The sequence below is a fragment of the Salmo salar genome, chromosome 16, assembly GCF_965601325.2.
Source record: "Salmo salar chromosome 16, fSalSal1, whole genome shotgun sequence".
Classification (NCBI taxonomy): Eukaryota; Metazoa; Chordata; class Actinopteri; order Salmoniformes; family Salmonidae; genus Salmo; species Salmo salar.
Genome location: NC_138306.1, coordinates 28971570 through 28994203, shown reverse-complemented (window position 1 = coordinate 28994203; position 22634 = coordinate 28971570). Strand labels below are relative to the sequence as shown.

Here is a 22634-nt window from a genome sequence, read left to right as displayed (position 1 = left end):
AGGGATTTGTGTGCTTTAGCGGGTAGAGATTCAGACTGGTTGATGCAGTGTACAGGGACTCCTGCTAGGGGGTCTCTCCCCAGCCCCAACACCAGGGGGTCCTACCAGAGGGACCCCAATCCCCCAGAAGATGAGATGCTATCAGAGGCCCACAGACAGTATTTATTAAACATGTCAGCATGACTGAGCACCACAGGGTAAGCAGAGAAAAAACACACTGGAATCAGGTTGGGGAGTATGTATGAGGTTTTGGGACTGATGGAGGGGAGGAGGTAAACAGTCTCCTAAATAGTACCTACCTGAGAAGCCCACTCCTGTTAGCAGACCTGAGCCTTACTGCTGTCTACACTCTCAATATAACACCCTGCAATACTGGAGACATAGAACTCTATTTCTCCACAACTGTAAACTAACCATAACCATCAGTCTTAGGACAGCGAGACAAACTGAACCCTATATTTTGTTAGTGAATGAATGCAAAGGCTGAATATACTGTCTGTTTTAATGGGCACCAAAAGGTTGGTGATTAAATACTAATATATCTTATTAATTTACTTGAAAATAGACTTCTCAAATATTTGCTAAATAACTCATCACCAGCAGTGTCTTTTTCAGCTTGAAATCCCCTCTAACCACCCTATTTGGTAGTTGATTCTGGGGCCTAGCAAAATGGCCAATGAGAAGAGAGAGCAGCTCAGCATCTACTGTAGTGCTTATTAGTCGGCACTACTGTGGGGTAATGTGAACCACAAGGTGATTACAACACAGGCCACAAAAAACATTATTTAAAATGTTCATAAAAACGTTGGCACTGAAAAGCTTTGAGTTCCAGCTGTTTTGAATAGCCTGAGCATGGCGGAGCCGAGGGAGAGCGGCCTCTGTGTTAATTACCCACAGGTATTAAAATAATTAATAACTCTCCCACTTCCTCCCTTACGCCATTCTGTTTATACGCTGCCTGAGCATAGTGAAGCTGTCATTCTCTCTTCATCAGAGTTGGTAATGTATGGCTCGGGCTACAGCACTAATCACTCAGGTCCATCCGCATTTCTGACCCACAGTGCTCCATTTAACCTCAGCAGCTGACCCTGGGTCAGGGGACACTCATGTTTATGTCCGAGAGGTCAGTTTTATCCTGAGGATAAATACTCCAGTCCAATGGCAGCAGCTCTGAGACCTGGCCCCTGCTGCCTGTCGATCAGTTACACATGGCCTTGTTGCTGCCAGGAAGAGGAAAGAGGGATATTTGTGTTGCCTGATGCTTGTGCACAGGGATGTCAAATCAAGTTGCATTTGTCACACACGCCGAATACAACAGGTGTAGACCTTACCGTGAAATGATTACTTACAAGCCCTTAACCAACACTGCAGTTCAAGAAATAGTTAAGATTTACTAAATCATATTTTTTTTATAATAATCAAAAAGTAACAAGAAAATCACATAACAATAACAAGGCTATATACAGGGGGTACCGGTACCGAGTCAATGTGCGGGGGTACAGGTTAGTCGAGGTAATTTGTAAAGTGACTATGCATAGATAATAAACAGCGAGTGGGGGGGTGCAAATAGTCCAGGTGGCCATTTGATTAATTGTTCAGCAGTCTTATGGCTTGCAAATAGAAGCTGTTAAGGAGTCTTTTGGTCCTAGACTTGGCGCTCCGGTGCTGCTTGCGGTAGCAGAGAAAACATTCTATGACTTGGGTGACTGGAGTCTTTGACAATTTTTTGGGCCTTCCTCTGACATAGGCTAGTATATAGGTCCTGGATGTCAGGAAGCTTGGCCCCAGTGATGTACTAAGCCATACGCACTACCCGCCGTAGCACCTTACGGTCAGATGAGGAGCAGTTGCCATACCAGGCGGTGATGCAACCGGTCAGGATGCTCTTGATGGTGCAGCTGTAGAACTTTCAGGATCTGGAGACCCATGCCAAATCTTTTCAGTCTCCTGAGGGGAAAAAGGTGTCTTGGTGTGTGTGGACCCTGACAGTTTGTTGGTGATGTGGAAACTCTCGACTCGCTCCACTACAGCCCTTTCAATTTTAAATGGGGGCCTGGTTGGCCCTCCTTTTCCTATAGTCCACGATCAGCTCCGCTGTCTTGCTCACATTGAGGGAGAGGTTGTTGTCCTGGCACCACACTGCCAGGTCTCTGACCTCCTCCCTATAGGCTGTCTCATCGTTATCGGTGATAAGGCCTACCACTGTTGTGTCATCAGCAAACTTAATGATGGTGTTGGAGTCGTGCTTGGCCATGCAGTCGTGGTAGAACAGCGAGTACAGGAGGGGACTAAGCACGCACCCCTGAGGGGCCCCAGTGTTGAGGATCAGCGTGGCAGATGTGTTGTTGACTACCCTTACCACTTGGGGTCGGCCCGTCAGAAGTCCAGGATCCAGTTGCAGAGGGAGGTGTTTAGACCCTTAGCTTAGTGATGAGCTTTGTGGGCACCATGGTGTTGAACGCTGAGCTGTAGTCAATGAACAGCATTCTCACATAGGTGTTCCTTTTATCCAGGTGGGAAAGGGCAGTGTGGAGTGTGATTGCGATTGCGTCATCTGTGGATCTGTTAGGGCCATATGCAAATTGGAGTGGGACTAGGGTTTCCGGCATGATGGTGTTGATGTGAGCGATGACCAGCCTTTCAAAGCACTTCATGGCTACTGACGTGAGTGCTACGGGGCAGTAATCATTTAGGAAGGTTACCTTCGTTTTCTTGGGCACAGTGGTGTTCTGTTCAAAACATGTAGATATTACAGACTCGGTCAGGGAGAGGTTGAAAATGTCAGTGAAGACACTTGCTAGTTGGTCCGTGCATGCTTTGAGTACATGTCCTGGTAAACTGTCAAGCCCCGCAGCTTTGTGAATGTTGACCTGTTTAAAGGTCTTGCTCACATGGGCTACGGCGAGCGTGATTACACAGTCATCCGGAACAGCTAATCTCATGCATGCTTCAGTATTGCCTTGCTTCAAAGCGAGCATAAAAAGGCATTTAGCTCGTCTGGTAGGCTTGTGCCACTGGACAGCTCTCGGCTGGGATTCCCTTTGTAGTCTGTAATAGTTTTCAAGCTCTGCCACATCCAACGAGCGTCAGAGCCGATGTAGTAGGATTCAATCTTAGTCCTGTACCGATGCTTTACCTGTTTGATGGTTCGGGATTTCTTATAGGTGTCCGGATTAGTCCCGCTCCTTGAAAGCGGTAGCTACCTGCTTTGTTTTTTGCTTGTAAGCAGGAATCAAGAGGATAGAATTATGGTCAGATTTGCGAAATGGAGGGCGAGGGAGAGCTTTGAATGCGTTTGTGTGTAGAGTAAAGGTGGTCTAGCGTTTTTTTTCCCTCTGGTTGCACAAGCTGGTAGAAATGAGGTAAAACGGATTTAAGTTTGCCTGCATTAATGTCCCCGGCCACTAGGAGTGCCGCTTCTGGATTAGTATTTTCTTGTTTGCTTATGGTCTTATACAGCTTGTTGAGTGCGGTCTTAGTGCCAGCATCGGTTTGTGGTGGTAAATAGATGGCTACGAATAATATAGATGAGAACTCTCTTGGTAGATGGTGTGGTCTACAGATAATCATGACTTCTTTAATATTAGACATCGCGCACCAGCAGTTATTGACAAATAGACACACCCCAGCCCCTCGTCTTACCAGACGTAGCTGCTCTGTCTTGCCGATGCACAGAGAAGCCAGCCAGCTCTATATTATGAGGGTGCTGGTCAATAAAACTGTGAGGGAGGACATTGGTGACAAGATCTTTTCATGGCACCCCCTATTTGGAATGTCTGTCTGTGGAATGTGTCCAGTATAATACACCTGCGTAACCAGCAAGACCAGTATATACTGTATGGTATGTGATGTGCTGGTATTGAAAAACCTGCCCCGCGGGCAGCATAACCTTTGGAATTAGTCACTGTAATTAACACCACCTACTGGACCTGCAGGATGAGGGATTCAAGTGTGAGAATGTGTGCATGTCTCCCTCTGTGTGTGTACTGTACCTCAGTATGAAGTGGTGTGTGTGTGTGTTACCTGGAAGGCAGACAGGTCGAGCAGGGCGAAGCTGTTGAGGAAGTGGAGGCCCGTTAGGGCCACCTGGATGACCCCTGGGGCATAGGGCTCCTGTGGGCCCTGGGCAGCCGGCTCAGGCAGGGCAGAGCTGTGGAGCAGGATGCAGTACAGAGTGTGTACCACACCCACCAGGTCTGTGGACTGCAGCAGGGCCGTCAGCCCTGTGGGGTCTGTACGCTTGTTGTCGAATATACTGGGAGAGCTGCAAAGGATACAGGCAATATAAACAAACATGTGACATGATCATTTCATTTCTGCTCAATGAACATAGTGAAAGTGAAATGTTATATAGGGAAATTAATGGGATCTGACTACTCCACATTATAAGTTCTCCAAACGTATTATTATTGGTCAAAATGCTTCACATAATTCTAAATCAAGTAAAAGTTCAATTCACAACATAGCTTTTGTCTGCCCTCACCACAGTGACCAGAGACCCAGGATGTAAGAGTGAAGGCAGTCTGGTCCCTGTGGCTTCTAGATTTACTCGCTAGACCAGGGTTATCCCTTCAAATATAAATAATAGGGCCTGCCCCATTTACACGGCATGCCTATCGGGTTAAGTGGAGTAACTGGTTACACTGAGTGAGAGGGAAGTGCAGTCTGGTGGCTGTGTGTGAGAAGGTGTCTATGCTCAGCTGAAGATTATTTAGGCCTAATCAAGGATGATCGCAGTTAAAAGCTTGGTCATTATCACTACAACCACAGACTGAGAAATTCCTTAATGGTACAGCAGTGACACAGAAATGTGACTGTTATTTTACACCAGTTTAGAATGTGAGTTTGCTCTTCCGAGCTGAGCAGAATGAACACAGGAATTTGGAAGTAGCTCTGACAGATCATGGCAGTGGCTCATCCATGCCCTTGGCTGCAGAAAGCTTCCTGGCAAGGTGCTGTGTACTCAGGCACACTTAATTAAGGTCCACCTTACATGATTGAAAGCAGCATGTTAGTGTGTCTTAGCCAGGAGGCAGATTAAAAGGGATTGGTAACATCATCCTCTCAGCACACATCACAGGTGAGAACAGAACTGGAGTATAACACTGATGGGATGGAAGGAGAGATCGCTCTGAGTTCCTCAGCTGCCTTCTTCATAAAACTGGAGGCCAGTCAATGTAAACTTCTATAGCCAGACTAACACCTGGCGCATAAGAGGAGTTTACCCTGATTAGCCCATGCTTTATAGATCCTAATGCTGAAAATGTATTCTGTTTAGCTGAGACTAATCATTGTACGAAATGTACTCTCTCAAAGTACATTAACATCACTACATCGTAGTCAATGGCATCAGAGAAAACTCATGTCAAATGGCTCCCATTGTTTTACAATTAGGATTCCTGCAAACCCACGAGTTCCATAAGCTTGTGCTGACAGGGAATTTAAGAATACCCCTGCTACACAGGATGTGATTTGCAGGCAGAGAATAAAGGCTGTTTGACCTCTGGATGAAACCCACTGTATGTTGGCCAACAGCTCTGTGTGGAAATTCCTAGCTCTGCAAGTACATGGTCTCTAATGCCAGTTAAACCCCTCGACACAGCAACTGGCATGGCAAAAAAATATTCCAGGACCATGGTATACATTCTCTCCAGTATAACCTCCTGAACACATAGAGGACCGGGTAAGAATGGAGATAGTTGGCTGGATTAGCAGGGTGTTGATTATTACGCAACACCGCTCAGTCCGCTCATTAAAGTGGCGAGGTTATGGCGCTGTGTTTTCTCACAGATATTCAGTGACACAGTCATAGCAGTGCTCCCCTGTGTTGGTGTGAAGCAGCTGGGCACTGTTACAACACACAGCAGCTGGAGAGGAGAGGTACACAAGCAGTACAGTGTGGGTACAGGAACGATACAGTCTCAACATCTACAGTATAGTAAGTAAATCAGTCCTGGCGATAAAAACTTTTACACGGATGGGTTGTTCAGCAACAAAACCGACGCGTGTGCAACGTTTGGGAAAAACAACTGTCAACGCCAAAGGATTATTGAGATGGGAACTGTATTTCGTCTCCAAATGTTTATTGAAAACATAAATAAATGTACACAATAAGCACTTGTCTCTCAAATACATCGTTACAGTTGTTGGTTAGCTAGCTAGCGAAATTAAGCCATATTAGCATAGACGTGTCATCAGTCGAAACACTTCAAAACAAGACATGGCGTAAGAAGATAAAACTAGCTGAAACGAGCCACTTAATATTCCCCACATGGCAGCTTTTTGTCATTGTTTCTAGCTATCTGACCGTTCAGAATCATAAACACACACAGCCTTCTGCCCCATCGATGCAAACACATTTTCGTGACGTTGTCAGGCAACCCGTCTAGAATGCAAGGTTTTGGCAACAGAGCAGCAATATTTAAGAGTTAAAGTACCTCTGTTCTAATTCAAACAGTGACACTACAGAAACTAAAGGGATCCGATGTGCCCATATGACCACTGATGATATTTAACTATGAGGACAACATTCCTGTACTAAGGGTCATGCTATCTTCGTCGGTATTGTGTCTCAGTCTGTATGCTAAGCCTCTGTCAGCGGCGCCATTGAGCCTCTCTCGGCAGGTCACAGTAACACGTGGGTGGGCTTCCCCTGGCGAACTGGAGGCAAGGGTTTATGGTGAGTGACAGAGCACGGGGGTCAAGTAGATGCCTATCTCGATCAACAGTAACGATGGGCTTGCCAGTGCTCAGACTAAAGGAAACCACTGAGTGTGATTGAAAAGGAGGTAGTGTCTTTGTTTGAGCTCCAACAACAAGTCTTTATGGGATGGCCGGGCAGACTTAAAAGATCCAACGGTGAGTCACTCCTGTCATTAGTCTTGTGAACAGCCGTGCGTGATCACAGGGATGTCTGGAGAGGAGGGTCATAGAGGAAGAGAGACTGCTGCCACTCACCGTCCGGTCACAGCAAAGCACAGCTTACACATGGCGTGCAGCAGAGCGGTGGCCTGCTGGAGGAAGGCAGACATCTTGGGGCTCTCGTCCACCGGCCCCTGGACAGACAGGAAGCAGCTGTACAGCTTATCAATCAGACCCATGTTTACCACATAGCTGAGGGAGGGACACAAACACAAAAGGAAGATAAGAGTGAATCCACATGAACAAAACAACAAAACTTTCCCAATGAATGAATGCTGTCCCGATGAAATATGTTTTATCCTAACAAAGGCCCTCACTGATAGTAACTCACCGACAGCACAGTTGAAATGTGATCTGACCTAAGCCCTCTGTACTCCCTGTTATTACTGTGATATTTGTCTTGCCAATGGCAGGTCTCATGATCATGTTCCCTCTGCTCTCTCAGCCACAAATCACTGGTAACAGCATCATTAGAGGGCGGCTGTGCCCCCGTGCCAGGCCAGAGACAGGCCCGACTGTCCGCTGACCTGTGGCTGCCTCACGGCTAAGGTATGCCTCTCCCACCACCGCTCAGCCCCCTTTAGCCCTACCCACCATAGGGACAGACAAGGACGCTCAGCTGTCAATCACAAGACCTCCCAGATGTACCAGACAGCTCAGTCAGGAATCAGGAAGCCAGCCACTGTTCTACACTACAGGCATCCATCTATTCCTTTCCCTCTCCGGCTCCGCTTAGCTTACTCCCTTAACTTGCTAGCATACCTTTTTTTGTTGGGACTGTCAGTCAAAATGGCAGCCTTTTCAAGTCAGGTAATTAAAAAAAAATTGAAACCTTCACAAAAGGTCATCTGACACTTGAACCACGGCAACTTGCTATAACTATCCTCTTCCACAGCTTCACCTAAGCTGAAAGGAGCTGGCATATTGTCTGTTTGAAAAGCTGTTTAGTCTTCAGTCTTGCCCCTGTGTTTCACAATTGATGCGTTACACGCATCTGTACGTTTCTGACACTGGTAGGAGATAAGTATAGTACAAAGCCTGGTGAGTGATTGGTAATAAGAAATGAAGACGTAGAAGCGGAATGCTGATGTTCTCTTTCTGTGTGATCTACAGTTCACCATAATGGGAAAAAGTGTTGCAGAAGATACCATCTTTTTTTTATCTGATTTCCTCCCTACCATTACATACATAATTTGAGGCAGTTGAGGTAAATCGTCCATTGCTTTGCAGGGATTACTAGACACCATTTTTCCTCAAGATCTCCCCTGTCTCCTGGGTTACGACTGGGACATAGTATGAGAGTTGGGCCTGTGCAGATGCTTTGGTCAAATGAATCATTGGCTGTGGGAGGGGATGGTTGGAAGACTCCACTCTTCCTGAAGGCTTGGGCCTGCCTTTCCTCACCGCCCCACGGTGCCAGGAGAGACAGCCCATAGCCCCTGCTACTCAAAAGCCAAGTTCAAGGGGATGTTGCAAACTTCCAGGAGTGTTCTTTGTTTATGTTGCCCTAAGTAAAAAAAAGGACTTATTACTTTGCTGAAGATTTTGATCCAGAATGTGTGAAAAAGTACTATTTGGACACATGCCAGAGGACAACCTCTCTCACCCTCACTCAAAGCCCCTGAGGAAGGAGGAAACAAATACAAATACTGGGACCTATTCCAAGGGAGCTGACATTTTGTAGGCTATTTCTGACAGTAACTAAGTTATAATATCAGTGGTTCTCCACATCAACCCTGTCAGTAAGAGAGTGGAGGGGGGACATGGGAGGTGGGAGAGAGTACTGTGAACGGGAGGAGGGCCCCAATAGAGCGGTGTGTGGTTTGAGAGAGAGGATGAGGAAGAGCTTACCTGATGAGGTCCTGGGCGCGGGTGTTGAAGGGCTCTATAGGGGAGGTCTTGGTCTTGGTGTCTGGTGACATGATGCGAGGGGTGTCCCCGCGGCCACAGTCAGGAACATAGGGACGGAGAAGGCTCAGGACAGTGGCGCTGGTCTGCAGCAGGCCGGTGGTCAGTCCCTCAAACACCTGCTTGTTCACACTGCGACCAAATATGGTCTTGTCTTCATCTGGGACGAACAGCTGAAGGAGGAAAAGACTGGTCAGTCAAGAGCTCTAAACCTCAACCATGTCACAGTCCAGTCTGTACCAGTAGCTCGATACCTGCATTCTCAAACAAGCTAGTATCACATACTGCACAGTGCATTCGGAAAGTATTCAAACCCCTTGACTTTTTCAAAATTGTTACGTTACAGCTGATCCTACAATGGATTAAATCGTTTTTTTCCTCTCATCAATCTACACACAATACCCCATAATGACAAAGCAAAAACAGGTTTTTAGAAATGTTTGCATATTTATTCAAAATAAAAATAAAAATTGTTGAAGAATCTTTGGCAGCGACTACAGCCTCAAGTCTTCTTGGGTATGACGCTACAAGCTTGGCACACCTGTATTTGGGGAGTTTCTCCCAGTCTTCTCTGCAGATCCTCTCAAGCCATGTCAGGTTGGATAGGGAGCGTCGCTGCACAGCTATTTTCAGGTCTCTCCAGAGATGTTTGATGAAGTTCAAGTCCGGGCTCTGGCTGGGCCACTCAAGGCCATTCAGAGACTTGTCCCGAAGTCACTGCTGCATTGTCTTGGCTGTGTGCATAGGGTCGTTGTCCTGTTGGAAGGTGAACCTTCGCCCCAGTCTGAGGTCCTGAGCGCTCTGGAGCAGGTTATCGTGAAGGATCTCACTGTACTTTTCTCCGTTCAGCTTTCCCTCGATCATGACTAGTCTCCCAGTCCCTGTCGCTGAAAAACATCCCCACAGCATGACGATGCCACCACCATGCTTCACCGTAGGGAATGGGCCAGGTTTCCTCCAGACGTGACACTTGGCATTCAGGCCAAAGAGTTCAATCTTGGTTTCATCAGACCAGAGAACCTTGTTTCTCATGGTCTGAGAGTCCTTTAGGCTTTTTTGGGCAAACTCCAAGTGGGCTGTCAAGTGCCTTTTACTGAGGAGTGGCTTCCGTCTGGCCACTACCATAAAGGCCTGATTGGTGTCTGAATAGTTATGTAATAATTAATTTGTAAAAATGTATTAGTAAACATTTCTAAAAACCTGTTTTAGCTTTGTCATTATGGGATATTGCAATTCCTCAACGATATCTTAAGATTTAATTATTCTTACGAACTTTTCAAATATATCTTCACATTTTTCTTAAGATATTTGTTGCTAGGCAACTGATTTAGCTAGCTATCTAGATAGTAATGGAAATCATGTTAGCATATTTCCTACTGAGATTACTGTTTTAAAACATGTTCTTGGGTTTAAAATAAATCAATACTGAAATTTCAGATGAAGTTTGAGAGTGAATTAAACATGTTCAATGGATTTAATGAGCTTATTCTCTCACTGCCCTGAATTTAAGACAAGGGTTTAGCTATCTTGGAATTAAGAACAAATTCAAAAACGTTATTTTCAAGAATCAAATTTCTTCAACTTTTTGCTTAAGGAGATGCATAAGAAACAGCGGAAAAACATTTAAAATAACGTTTTTGAGGAACAGCAACTTTGATTAACTTTCTTCAAAAGTCTATAGTTAAGGAAAAATGGCAGTTAAGAAATGTATTCTTAAGAAGGTTTTGTGAATCTGGGCCCTGGTCATTTAAACCTCAGCCTGCCTTCTAGAACACAGACAATTAAGACGGAGGAAATATCACTTTCTTTTGTTTACCGGCAAAGGCCATTTGTATTGGTTGGAATCCTGATACATCATGCCATAAACAACACACGTGTTATTGTATAATTCATCAATTGTGGGCCATAAATCGGTGATTAACAATCAGTGTGACATGGTTACTGTTGCCGTGCCAGACTGCTACCATATGAGAGGTCTCAGAGGTATTCCCTATCTGGTAACAAAGGAAGTCAACTGAATACTGAGACTCTGTGGAGAAAACCACTGGACTGGAGCTAACATAGGGGAGGGTTCTGTATTAACCATCTGTGGGATTAACTAAATGTTCCCCTTACCCTCACCTTAGACAAATAAGGGCAGAAAGAGGATTCAGTATGCTCCAAGTTCTGACATTATTTAGTTATCCTAAACTCTTTATTACAAGAAGAGCCCAAGTATCTTGAAAAATAATGTTTATTAAGAAATGTTTATTAATAAAGATATATTTAAAGAGATTAAGGGTATATAAAGACCAAAGGTATTAGTGATGGGGGGGGGGGGGGGGTTTACATATCGCAATATTATTTGGACGATATATCAATATTTGGCTAAAAGTATCGATTTGTACTGTAGGTAGCAGTAGCTAGAGCTAGTTGGCTGTACTTCTGCCAAAACACCAGTATTTTTCCATCCTATAGCTCTTCTTTTTGAATAGTGAGCCAACATGTTTTTAGCAATTTTACTTCACTGACCGATCAAAACTCATTTTCTCATGCTCTCTCTTATCTCTCTGCAGCAGACATATGGTGAGCAATAGGTTTGGAACATAAAAATCGCAATACAATCACAGTATTGTGTCGCAATAAATTTTGAATCGTGAGAATCACAATACATATCGTACCAGTACTTAAGTATCATGATAATATCGAACTGTTAGATCCCTGGCAAATACCTATCCTAAAAAGGTATGGAGTTCCTGTGACAGGAGCACAGAGTGCATTTCCCCTTTTAGATATAGTGCCAAAAGAGTGTTAAACAAATCAAAATATATTTTATACTTGAGATTCTTCAAATAGCCACCCTTTGCCTTGATGACAGCTTTGCACACTCTTGGCACTCTCTCAACCAGCTTCACCTGGAATGCTTTTCCAACAGTCTTGAAGGAGTTCCTGAGCATTTGTTGGCTGCTTTTCCTTCACTCTGCGGTCCGACTCATCCCAAACCAGCTCAATTGGGTTGAGGTCAGGGGATTGTGGAGGCCAGGTCATCTGACGCAGCACTAAATCACTCTCCTTCTTGGTAAAATAGCCCTTACACAGTCTGGAGGTGTGTTGGGTCATTGTCCTGTTGAACAACAAATGATATCCCATCTGGTTTGCGCTTAGTGGGACTGGTGTACCGCTGCAGAATGCTGTGGTAGCCATGCTGGTTAAGTGTGCCTTGACTTTAAATAAAATCACAGACAGTGTCACCAGCAAAGCACACCCATACCATAACACCTCCTCCTCCATGCTTTATGGTGGGAAATACACATGCAGAGATTATTTTTTTAATTTTACCTTTAACTAGGCAAGTCAGTTAAGAACAAATTCTTATTTTCAATGACGGCCTAGGAACAGTGGGTTAACTGCCTTGTTCAGGTGCAGAATGACAGATTTTTACCTTGTCAGCTCAGGGATTCGATCTTGCAACCTTTCGGTTACTAGTCCAACGCTCTAACAACTAGGCTACCTGCCACCCCAGATCATCCGTTCACCCACACTGCATCTCACAAAGACACGGCGGTTGGAACCAAAAATTTCCAATTTGGACTCTAGACCAAAGGACAAATTTCCACTGGTCTAATGTCCATTGCTCCTGTTTCTTGGCCCAAGCAAGTTTCTTCTTATTATTGGTGTCCTTTAGTAGTGGGTTCTTTGCAGCAATTCAACTATGAAGTCTCCTCTGAACAGTTTATGTTGAGATGTGTCTGTTACTTGAACTCTGTGAAGCATTTATTTGGGCTGGTAACTCTAATGAACTTATCCTCTGCAGCAGAGGTAACTCTGGGTCTTCCTTTCCTGTGGCAGTCCTCATGAGAGACAGTTTCATCATAGCGCTTGATGGCTTTTGCGACTGCCCTGAAATTATTCGTATTGACTGACCTTCATGTCTTAAAGAAATGATGGACTGTCGTTTCTCTTTGCTTATTTGAGCTGTTCTTGCCATAATATGGACTTTGTCTTTTACCAAGTAGGGCTTTCTTCTGTATACCCCCCTACCTTGTCACAACAACTAATTGACTCAAACACATTAAGAAGGAAAGAAATTCCACAAATTAACTTTTAACAAGGCACACCTGTTAATTGAAATGCATTCCAGGTGACTACTTCATGAAGCTGGTTGAGAGAATGCCAAGAGTATGCAAAGCTGTCATCAAGGCAAAGGGTGGCTATTTGAAGAATCTCAAGTATAAAATATATTTTGATTTGTTTAACACTCTTTTGGTTACTACATGATTACATATGTGTTATTTCATAGTTTGATGTCTTCACTGTAGAAAATAGTTAAAATAAAGAAAAACCCTTGAATGAGTAGGTGTTTTGACCGGTAGTGTAAGTATTCACACTCCTGAGTCAATACATGTTATAATCACCTTTGGTAGCGATTACAGCTGTGAATCTTTCTGGGTAAGTCTAAGAGCTTCGCACAACTGTATTGAACAATAATTGCACATTATTATTTTTTAAAATTATTCAAGCTCAAGTTGTATGTTGATTATTGCTAGACATCCATTTTCAAGTCTTGCCAAAGATCTTCAAGCTGATTTAAGTCAAAACTGTAACTAGGCCTCTCAGGAACATTCACTGTCTTCTTGGTAAGCAACTCCAGGTAGGACGTGGCCTTGTGTTTAAGGTTATTGTCCTGCTGAAAGGTGAATTCATCTTTCATCTAGTTGTGTTGTTTGGAATATTTAATTTTGTACGGGCTATTTTCTTTTTACTAAGTCAATTAGGCTAGTATTGTAGATTAACTACAATGTTGTAGATCCATCCTCAGTTTATCCATCGTAGCCATACATCTCTGCAACTGTTTTAACTTCTCTGGGCAAGGTGGTCATGTCACCGTCCCACACTATTCAACAGCCAGTGAAATAGCATGGCGCGAAATACAAAAACAGCAAAAATATCATAATTTCAATTTCTCAAACATACGACTATTTTACACCATTTTAAAGATACACTTCTCCTTAATGTAACCACATTGTCCGATTTCAAAAAGGCTTTACAGCGAAAGCAAAACATTAGATTATGTTAGGAGAGTACATAGAAAAAAATAACCACACAGCCATTTTCCACGCAAGGATATATGTCACAAAAACCCAAAACACAGCTAAATGAAGCACTAACCTTTGACGATCTTCATCAGATGACACTCCTAGGACATCATGTTACACAATACATGTATGTTTTGTTCGATAAAGTTCATATTTATATCCAAAAACAGCATTTTACATTGGCGCGTGATGTTCAGAAAATGTATTCCCACCAAAAACTTCTGGTGAATGACCACATCAATTTACAAAAATACTCATCATAAATTTTTACAAAATACATAACAATTAATTTAAGAATTATAGATACAGTACTCCTTGATGCAACCGCTGTCAGATTTTAAAATAGCTTTTCGGCAAAAGCACATTTTTCAATATTCTGAGTACATAGCTCGCCATCAAAGCAAGCTATACAGACACCCGCCAAGTTCTGGGGTCACCTACACTCAGAATTAGCATTATAAATATTCTCTTACCTTTGCTGATCTTCGTCAGAATGCACTCCCAGGACTGCTACTTCCACAAGAAATGTTGTTTTTGTTCGAAATAATCCATATTTATGTTCAGGTCACTATCCAAAGGCATAATGCGCGAGCGCAATTCGAGACACGAAAAGTCAAACTGTTCCATTACCGTTAGTAGAATCATGTCAAACTTTGTTTACAATCAATCTTTATGGTATTTTTAACGTAAAAATGCGATAATATTCCAACCGGACAATAGCGTATTCATTCCAGGAGAAAAAGAAGGAGGGGTGCGCTATCGGGCTCGCGCATCACCAAGTGCTTTGTCCATAGGCAGTCCACTCATTGACTGAGCTCCTAATCTCTGCCCGGTTACAGGAGAATGATAAAAACTTTCTGAAGGATTTTGACAGCCAATAGAAGCCTTAGGAAGTGCAACGTGACCCCACAGACACTGTAGTTTCGATAGGCATTCAAAAGAAGAACTACAATTCTCAGATCTCCCACTTTCTGGTTGGATTTTTCTCAGGTTTTTGCCTGCCATGTGAGTTCTGTTATACTCACAGACATCATTCAAACAGTTTTAGAAACTTCAGAGTGTTTTCTATCCAAATACACTAATAATATGCATATTCTAGTAACCAGTTTAATTTGGGTACGTTTTTCATCCGGCCGTGAAAATACTGCCCCCTACACTTTAAGAAGTTAAAGTCACCATTGGCCTCATTGTGAAATCCCTAAGTGGGTTTCTTCCTCTCTGGTAACTGAGTTAGGAAGGACGCCTGTATCGTTGTAGTTACTGGGTGTATTGATACACCATCCAAAGTGTAATTAATAACTTCACCATGCTCAAAGGGATATTCAATATCTGTTTTTTTATTTTTACCCATCTACCAATAGGTGCCCTTCTTTGCGGGGCATTTTGAAAACCTCCCTGGTCTTTGTGGTTGAATCTGTGTTTGAAATTCACAGCTAGACTGAGGGACTTTACAGATAATTGTATGTTTGGGGTACAGAAATTAGGTAGTCATTAAAAAAAATCATGTTAAACACCATTATTGGAAACAGAGTGAGTCCATGACTTGTTAACAAATCTTTACTCCTAAACTTATTTAGGCTTGCCATAAAAAAGGGGTTGAATACTTAATGACTCAAGACATTTTAGCTTTTAATTTTAACTTAATTTGTGAAAATGTAAAAAAAAATTAAAAAAATTTCTACATTGACATTATGGGGTAGTGCGTAGGCCAGTGACAACTAAATGTAATACATTTTAAATTCAGGCTGAAACAAAATGAGGAAGAAGTCCAGGTGTGTGAATACTTTCTGAAGGCACTGTAAGTGACATTTTGGTATGTGTGTTGTAGAAATAAGAAGATGGTCAGGGAAAATGTCTGAAAACATCTAATTTAGACTAATGGTTAGGCATGCTGACAGCGTTAGCATGCTGACAGCGTTAGTAAATCCACCAACATTCTCCACAAATCTAATTAAAAAGAGGGACAAGCACCGACGGCGGCACTTGCTACCCCCACCCACTTCCAAACACAAACACACGTGCGCACGCACGTACACACACGTTTTTACATGGACTATTCATGAGCCCCATATTTGTCACTATCCAACACAACTTGAAAAGTTAGCATTGTGCTGTTCAACATGTCAGTCGTCATAGCAGCTGTGGGAATATGTTTTATATAAACTGAAGCGTACAGGCTAATCTCCCCCTCTGTGCCCTCAGGAAATATGACAGTTTTGGATTGGAACTCAGGGCTGGAAAAGGAAGCCCCAATAGAGTTCATGCATGTAGCAAAGGCCATGTCTGTGCCTTGTCTGGTTCTGTGAAGTGTGCAGCCGCCACCGTTAGATGTTTGGAGTCGGCTGATGTTTACAGTCTCAGAGAGTGCTGAAGGATATGGGCTGACAGGTAACCCAGCCGCCATATTGCCTCCTGACAGGCTGCTCTTTCCCTCCCTCTCTCATTCCCTAATCTGCGTGGCTAAGCCTGTGGCTGGGCCAGGATTTATACTGTAGCGTGTGTCTCTGTCTTTTATTAACACAGTGCCAGGAAGGAACAAATGCTGGTGATGAAGTCCTAGTTTTTCAGCACTTAAGTGTTGCATGTAGCCAAATTTACAGAGACATTGGAAGGGATTCATTAAACAGCCTGGTCCTTGGGTAAACTAGCTGCAGTTCTGATCATGCCATGTCACCTTCATAAGTATCACACAGACTTTAGTGACTCAAGCTAAAATAATAATAATAATAATAATAATAATAATAATAATAATAATAATAATAATGTTGTTTGAGAGAACATATATGTTAAGTAATGTTATCATATCAATAATGGTAGTAATAGGAGATGTTTTCTATGGTGTGGTGAAAGGACACTTACTGTAAGCTGATGTAGCAGCAGGTCCATGAGGAAGGCTATCTTGTTGCTGAAGATAACATATGTGCAGTTGAGGTGGCAGCGAGAGCATGCCAGATAGTAGGTGTTTATAGCAGCACATAGAGACCTGAGAGGAGAGAGACAAGAGGGAGAACAAGATTAATCACTTGTCACAAGTAAAACTAAATAGTTCAAGGCAGAATGTTACGCTCTATACAGCTCATTCAAAACAACACGAGATACAGTGTAGGAGTTTATCACGGGCATTGACATGGTTCTCAAGTGATCAAGAAACCAAAACGCACTACACCAAATGTGTGGTTCCTTAAAAGGTTGCTTTATCTTTGGCAGAGTTGAAAGCATATACATCACTGACAGCAAGAGACGGAAAGCAACATTCAGGAACCCAGTTATATTAACTACTACTTATGCTTACAACGAGACTACCTCACTAGTCAACTCCTGATCCAGAGTGGGACAGTAATAAGACAAGAGATCTGCATAACCAGAGAGGCTGCTGGATGCAATCTGCAATCACAGTGCCAGGCAGTCTAATCTGGAGTCAGATCCTGTAGTGTTTCCTCTGTGGAGATAAGGCCATTCCTCTCAGCAGCTCTTCAGCTCAGAGCCCCAGGCTACGGCCAGGCAGAGCAGAGCAGTGAGTGGAACATGCCTCTGTATTATGTCTGCTTTAAACAAGCCCCAGAGACGATTAATGCTACAGATACCTGATGAATCATTCTACCCTGACTGCTGCTCCCCCTCACCCTTCTTTCATCACTTAATATTTTCTGACAACTGTATATTTTAGCCAATAGCAGAGTGGCGTGTCCTATCTGCTCTGAGGAAGAATGGAATCTGGCTTTTCTATTCTAAAGTAGGCCATATTTATTTCAACTGGTAAACATTTTGATATCTACCGCAACCTTCACATCTGCAACGCATTTCCACTCCAACCTAGTCAGCATATAGAGAGAAAATATCAGAGACTGATGTAGGCCTAGGTGGATAGGTCTGACAATAACTTCCTCGTGACCAAAATATTTCAGTTGTTTCATATGCTAGTGGGCAGATCTGTCATTTGCTCCATATCATTATTGACAATGTAGTGTAAAGCTGTCAGACATAGAATGTGGTGATAATGTGAGAAGCATTACATTGTGAGCTATGGGAACGTTTCCAAATAGTCCATCAAGGTCTGGTTAAGCACGCCAAGACTTGCTTACTAAACATTTTTACAGTAAGCATCTTATATGCCATACGTGTATGGGCTTTCTAGCCAAATAAAATGTTGGGGGCTTTTCCACCACCATTTATCAACACATTTCTGAGAAAACACAAACCAAACCTGGTGTGTTGATCCCTGTTTCTGCCAATCACTACTTAATGACATCTGTTTATGTGTCAAGCACCAAAACACATTCATTATGCTATATTGATATAAAGTATATTATAAGGGGAGGTAGGTAGCCTAGTGGTTAGAGAGTTACTAGATCGGTTGCTAGATCAAATCCCCGAGCTGACAAGGTAAAAATCTGTCGTTCTGCCACTGAACAAGGCAGTTAACCCACTGTTCCTAGGCAGTCATTGTAAATAAGAATTTGTTCTTAACTGACTTGCCTAGTTAAACAAAGGTAAAATAAATTTAAAAAATAATAGTATTGAAATGGAGTGGTTAGGATAAGACCATCATGGTTGAGTGGAACGATAACACAACCTCTTTTGGGCCAGAGTGAAGTAACATGAGAACCCCACCAAACTGTGCTCTCTGGGCAGCCGAACAGCACCGGGGCTGCCTGACTGACTGATCCCCCCCCCCCCCCAAACAGATACACGATTGAGTAACTCGGCAAGAAGTCCGTTTTTCACTGACATAATTCCACCATCATTAGAAAGACTGTACCCTATTGAATGAAATACTAGTTTTCCTCTCAGTCTGATGCTGTGCTGCTTTTAATATGTCCATATCAAATGTTATTTATCACATGCTTAGTAAACAACAGGTGTAGACTAATAGTGAAATGCTTACTTACAGGCCCTTACTAACAATGCAGATAGAAAAGAACTAGAACAATTAACGTACAGAGATAAAACCAAGCCATTGTCATTCTCATTGCCTGACTCAGTGGGGAGAAAGGCCATTTCATATGAATATTCCTTCAGGTACTGTGATGGAATGTAAGGTGTCCTTATTGAATTAAACAAGACGCAATAGCAGGGTGTCAGGTCACCTAGTCAAATGACAGGGTTGGGCTGATCCTGTTACAGCTTTGACATGAAAAGGCCTGGGAAATCTATAAGACGTTATACAAATTATGAGGAGAGGGATAGCATCAGAGCAGTCAAACGGAATATGAACGATAACCTTACAAAAAAAAGGCAAGGTCAATATTTAAAAAATATCTTGTCAATATTAGGCTACAAAAGCAACGCATGAAATTAAATAGGCAAACACCATCTTCACAGTGTCCATAAAACCCTGTCAACCATAGCACCCAGTTTTTTCACCATGTATAAGTAAAGGTTGCCCTGCCCAGAATGTCTTTATCCATGTAGGGAGATGGGGGGAGAGGCCAGTCCCCAGGTGGCTGCCACTCTTAATCAGCAGATTAAAGGGCACATCCCTAATTTATTTACTCTAATCTTATTAGGGAGAAAAACAGCCGTCGACTGCTTCCATTCTCTACAAGAAACCCATGTGAGAGGAACCAAGATGGAGCCAAAGGAAAATGTTGCTGTACAAGCTAACATTGCAAATGTATGCTGAAAATGTTCCATCTAACTATATAGAATGCACATTTCATTTTATAGCAGTTCATCTATTAATCACTATATTGATGATTTTAGTCTTTAATTCAATTCCATTCCTAATAGAATCACCACTAGGTTTGCAAAAGGAGGGTATATTAAAAGGAAACGTTTGAACATTTACAGGTAAACTACAAGAATTGTAGTAATTTAAGGATTTTATGTAACTTATCACAAGACATCTGGTGGCCCTTTTGGGTACTTCAAATTATCCTCTTTGGCCTTCTGTGTGGCCTCGTCACATGTATAATAAATACAATAATAAAATAAGATGACTGTAAAATAGAAAAAAATTTAATGACAAAGCTGTAAAACATTATCCTAAATATAAACCATCAATTTAGTGAAAACTGTTTGTTTAATATGAGGGTTTCGGCATGATATATCCTATATATCATCCTGAAATAAAGGTGTAAGTTATATATACACATGAAAATAATACCATTGTTGATTAGAATTTTTTTTTCATTAATTATTTTCTCTTGAACCATATGGTCCATCTACTAGAAACTCGGACACAGATCTACTTTTTTTATACTATACATGAAAAAAAAAAGATATCTATCTATCTATCTATATATTCATTCATTCATTCATTCATTCAGTCATTCATTCATGTATAAAATTACCATAGATTACCCGTTACTTTCCAAATTTCCAGAAGATTCCGGTAACTTTGGTAAATTACCGGTAGCGTTGCAACCCTAATCACCACACTCTCAACCAGAGACTCAGATCTCGGGTCATGAACTTCCACTGACTTCTCACAATCGACTCAGTCAACTACTCATGTAATGAGCATGCAATTGCTTTGTAACACAGCTAATCAGGTATGTTTTAGGCCCGCTAAACAAATGGCGACTGTCAGAGGCACGTTTGAGTAATGTCCTTACAGCAGCTCATGCAATGAGCAATCTCGGTGATCCATCTTTAGCTCCCTCCCACCTAATTGAGCTTAATTAGCATGACACCTGATATCATTCCTGTCCCTGGAATCTGTCGCCGTGCCCCCTTGATGACAGCCTATTTCAAAGATTTTGAGGAGCAATTTGGTAAAAGGGCCATGCTATTCCGTCTCGTGTTACACATGCACTATGTAAGTGGCGTTGGTTGATCCATGTATGCCAGTCCATCCTAACAGGCAGCATACCTCCACCTACACAGCTCTGGGTGCTCATTTGACAGCATGCCACACCCACTGCCGGACCCAAGGATTTGGTGCCTGCACCAACCGCCAGACTACACCCAGCGGGAGATACAACGGGTACATTGTTAATCTGGGATTAATGAAACCTGATTTTGTAGACTAGGGACTAGGGATTAGGCTCCACTGATGGCCCATACTGACAGGTTGCGGAGAGAGAGAGCAAGAGAGAGGAAATAGGAGAGAGGAGAGAGAGAGAAGAGTAAGAAGCCTGGAGGAGCCAGACGGCCGGCCACAGCAAACCACCCTCCTGTTCTGATGAGGCCATAGACACACACAGCCACCTCAAGCCAGGAGCTATTGTAAAGGGCTTGATAGACTAAAGACACACAGACTGGACTAGAGAACACAGTATTCTGGGCCAGCCCCCTGGGACAACCATACACCATGGAGCCCTGTGGGGATCACCGTGGGTGGCCGACAGGCTCGGACATGACAAGGGGGCTGGGGGATTGGGAGTGTCACTGATCTCTGTGGCTGAATTAAAACTTAAGTTTAAACCATCCCAGAATCCATAGAGTATCCCAGGGGCTGATAGACAGATGGCTGGGAAGGGAAAAATTAGAGCTAAGGTCAGGATCCCCCACAGTATAGTACTGCCCCAATATCCCAGAAAACACTTAGGGCTCAAGAGTATTTAGAAGTTTTTTCTTAGTGACATAAAAACACAACAGAAACAGCATAATAGTTTAGGGTACTGGGAAAATACCAGGTAGACTCCCCTTACAGGTAGATGTTTCCAATTTTCAGAAGTCTTCCCTTCTTGCAAAGATAATAGGACATCATCCATGTAAAAGACTCTTTATGCTTTTGTCACTGGGTTATCAAGCAGGAGATCGTTCCACCTGAACCTCAAGCTCACGTTTCCCAACATCTCAGTGCTTTTCCTATGTGCCCAGTCAGGCCTGACCATGGCAATGCTGCAGAAATCTGACCAACTTCCAGATCAGGTTGAATCCCTGCTTTTCAACAGGGAAAATGTGTGTTCATGGAAAGAAAACTAACCCTAAGCCAAAATACAAGGTGAGGAGCAAATCCATTTCCTGGTGCTGTCAAACAATCCCTTCATTCACTGCTATCTAAATGACACTTCATTTGATTCTTCTGTTGATCTTTCCGATACCCTGAGTGCTTCCAAGACGTTCCACACTGGCTGGGTATGAACTGAGAGTAATCTGATGAGCCTTCATGCATCACACACTCACACCACATAACAACATCCTGAAATGAAACCTAAGGTAGCAGCTTTGATTACACAGCATATACTCAGTCATGTGACTGAGGTGGGTAACTAACTATAAGAGTGTTTTAACATGCAGTGTCCTAGCATAGCAGTGTCACTGGACTATTCATTTTTATTAGTTTTAGTTAACCTTTATTTAACTAGGCAAGTCGGTTAAGAACAAATTCTTATTTACAATGACGGCCTACCCTGGCCAAACCCTAACCTGGACGACGCTGGGCTAATTGTGCGCCACCCTATAGGGACTTCCAATCACAGCCGGTTGTGATACAATCGAACCAGGGTCTGTAGTTACGCCTCTCACACGGAGATGCAGTGCCTTAGACCACTGCGCCACTCGGGAGCCTTCTCGGGAGTTAAGACCTCTCTCTAAAACTAATATGCATAAAAATAAGCCTGTTTCATTTTCAATGTGGTAGAACAGGTGCCCCTGTTCCACTCATCACTTAGATAAAACAGATAATATGACTGTGGTATCTGGTGAATTGTATCATCAAGTGTCCTCTCCCGATTCTCTCAAATTCAACTCAAAAAGTTATACGACCTCTTCAGCCCTTCGGGTGGGTCAGTCTGTCTGTTCTGACGCTAGCTTCTCTTCTCTTGTGCTGAGCCCAGACAT

The 22634-nt window shown here is 42.9% G+C and overlaps 1 protein-coding gene across 5 annotated transcripts in view; it reads right to left on the bottom strand.

The window, feature by feature from the left end:
* The window catches only part of LOC106573497 (S phase cyclin A-associated protein in the endoplasmic reticulum), a 91524-nt gene that overhangs the window by 13003 nt on the left and 55887 nt on the right, over nt 1-22634 (bottom strand). For all 5 annotated transcript variants that reach the window (XM_014148591.3, XM_014148592.3, XM_014148594.3 and 2 more), the window contains 4 exons: nt 16764-16887; nt 8773-9002; nt 6958-7113; nt 4024-4264 (listed from right to left, as the gene is read on the bottom strand). In XM_014148591.3, coding sequence (XP_014004066.2) covers nt 4024-4264; nt 6958-7113; nt 8773-9002; nt 16764-16887 — 751 coding nt within the window. The remainder of the gene's footprint in view (nt 1-4023; nt 4265-6957; nt 7114-8772; nt 9003-16763; nt 16888-22634) is intronic.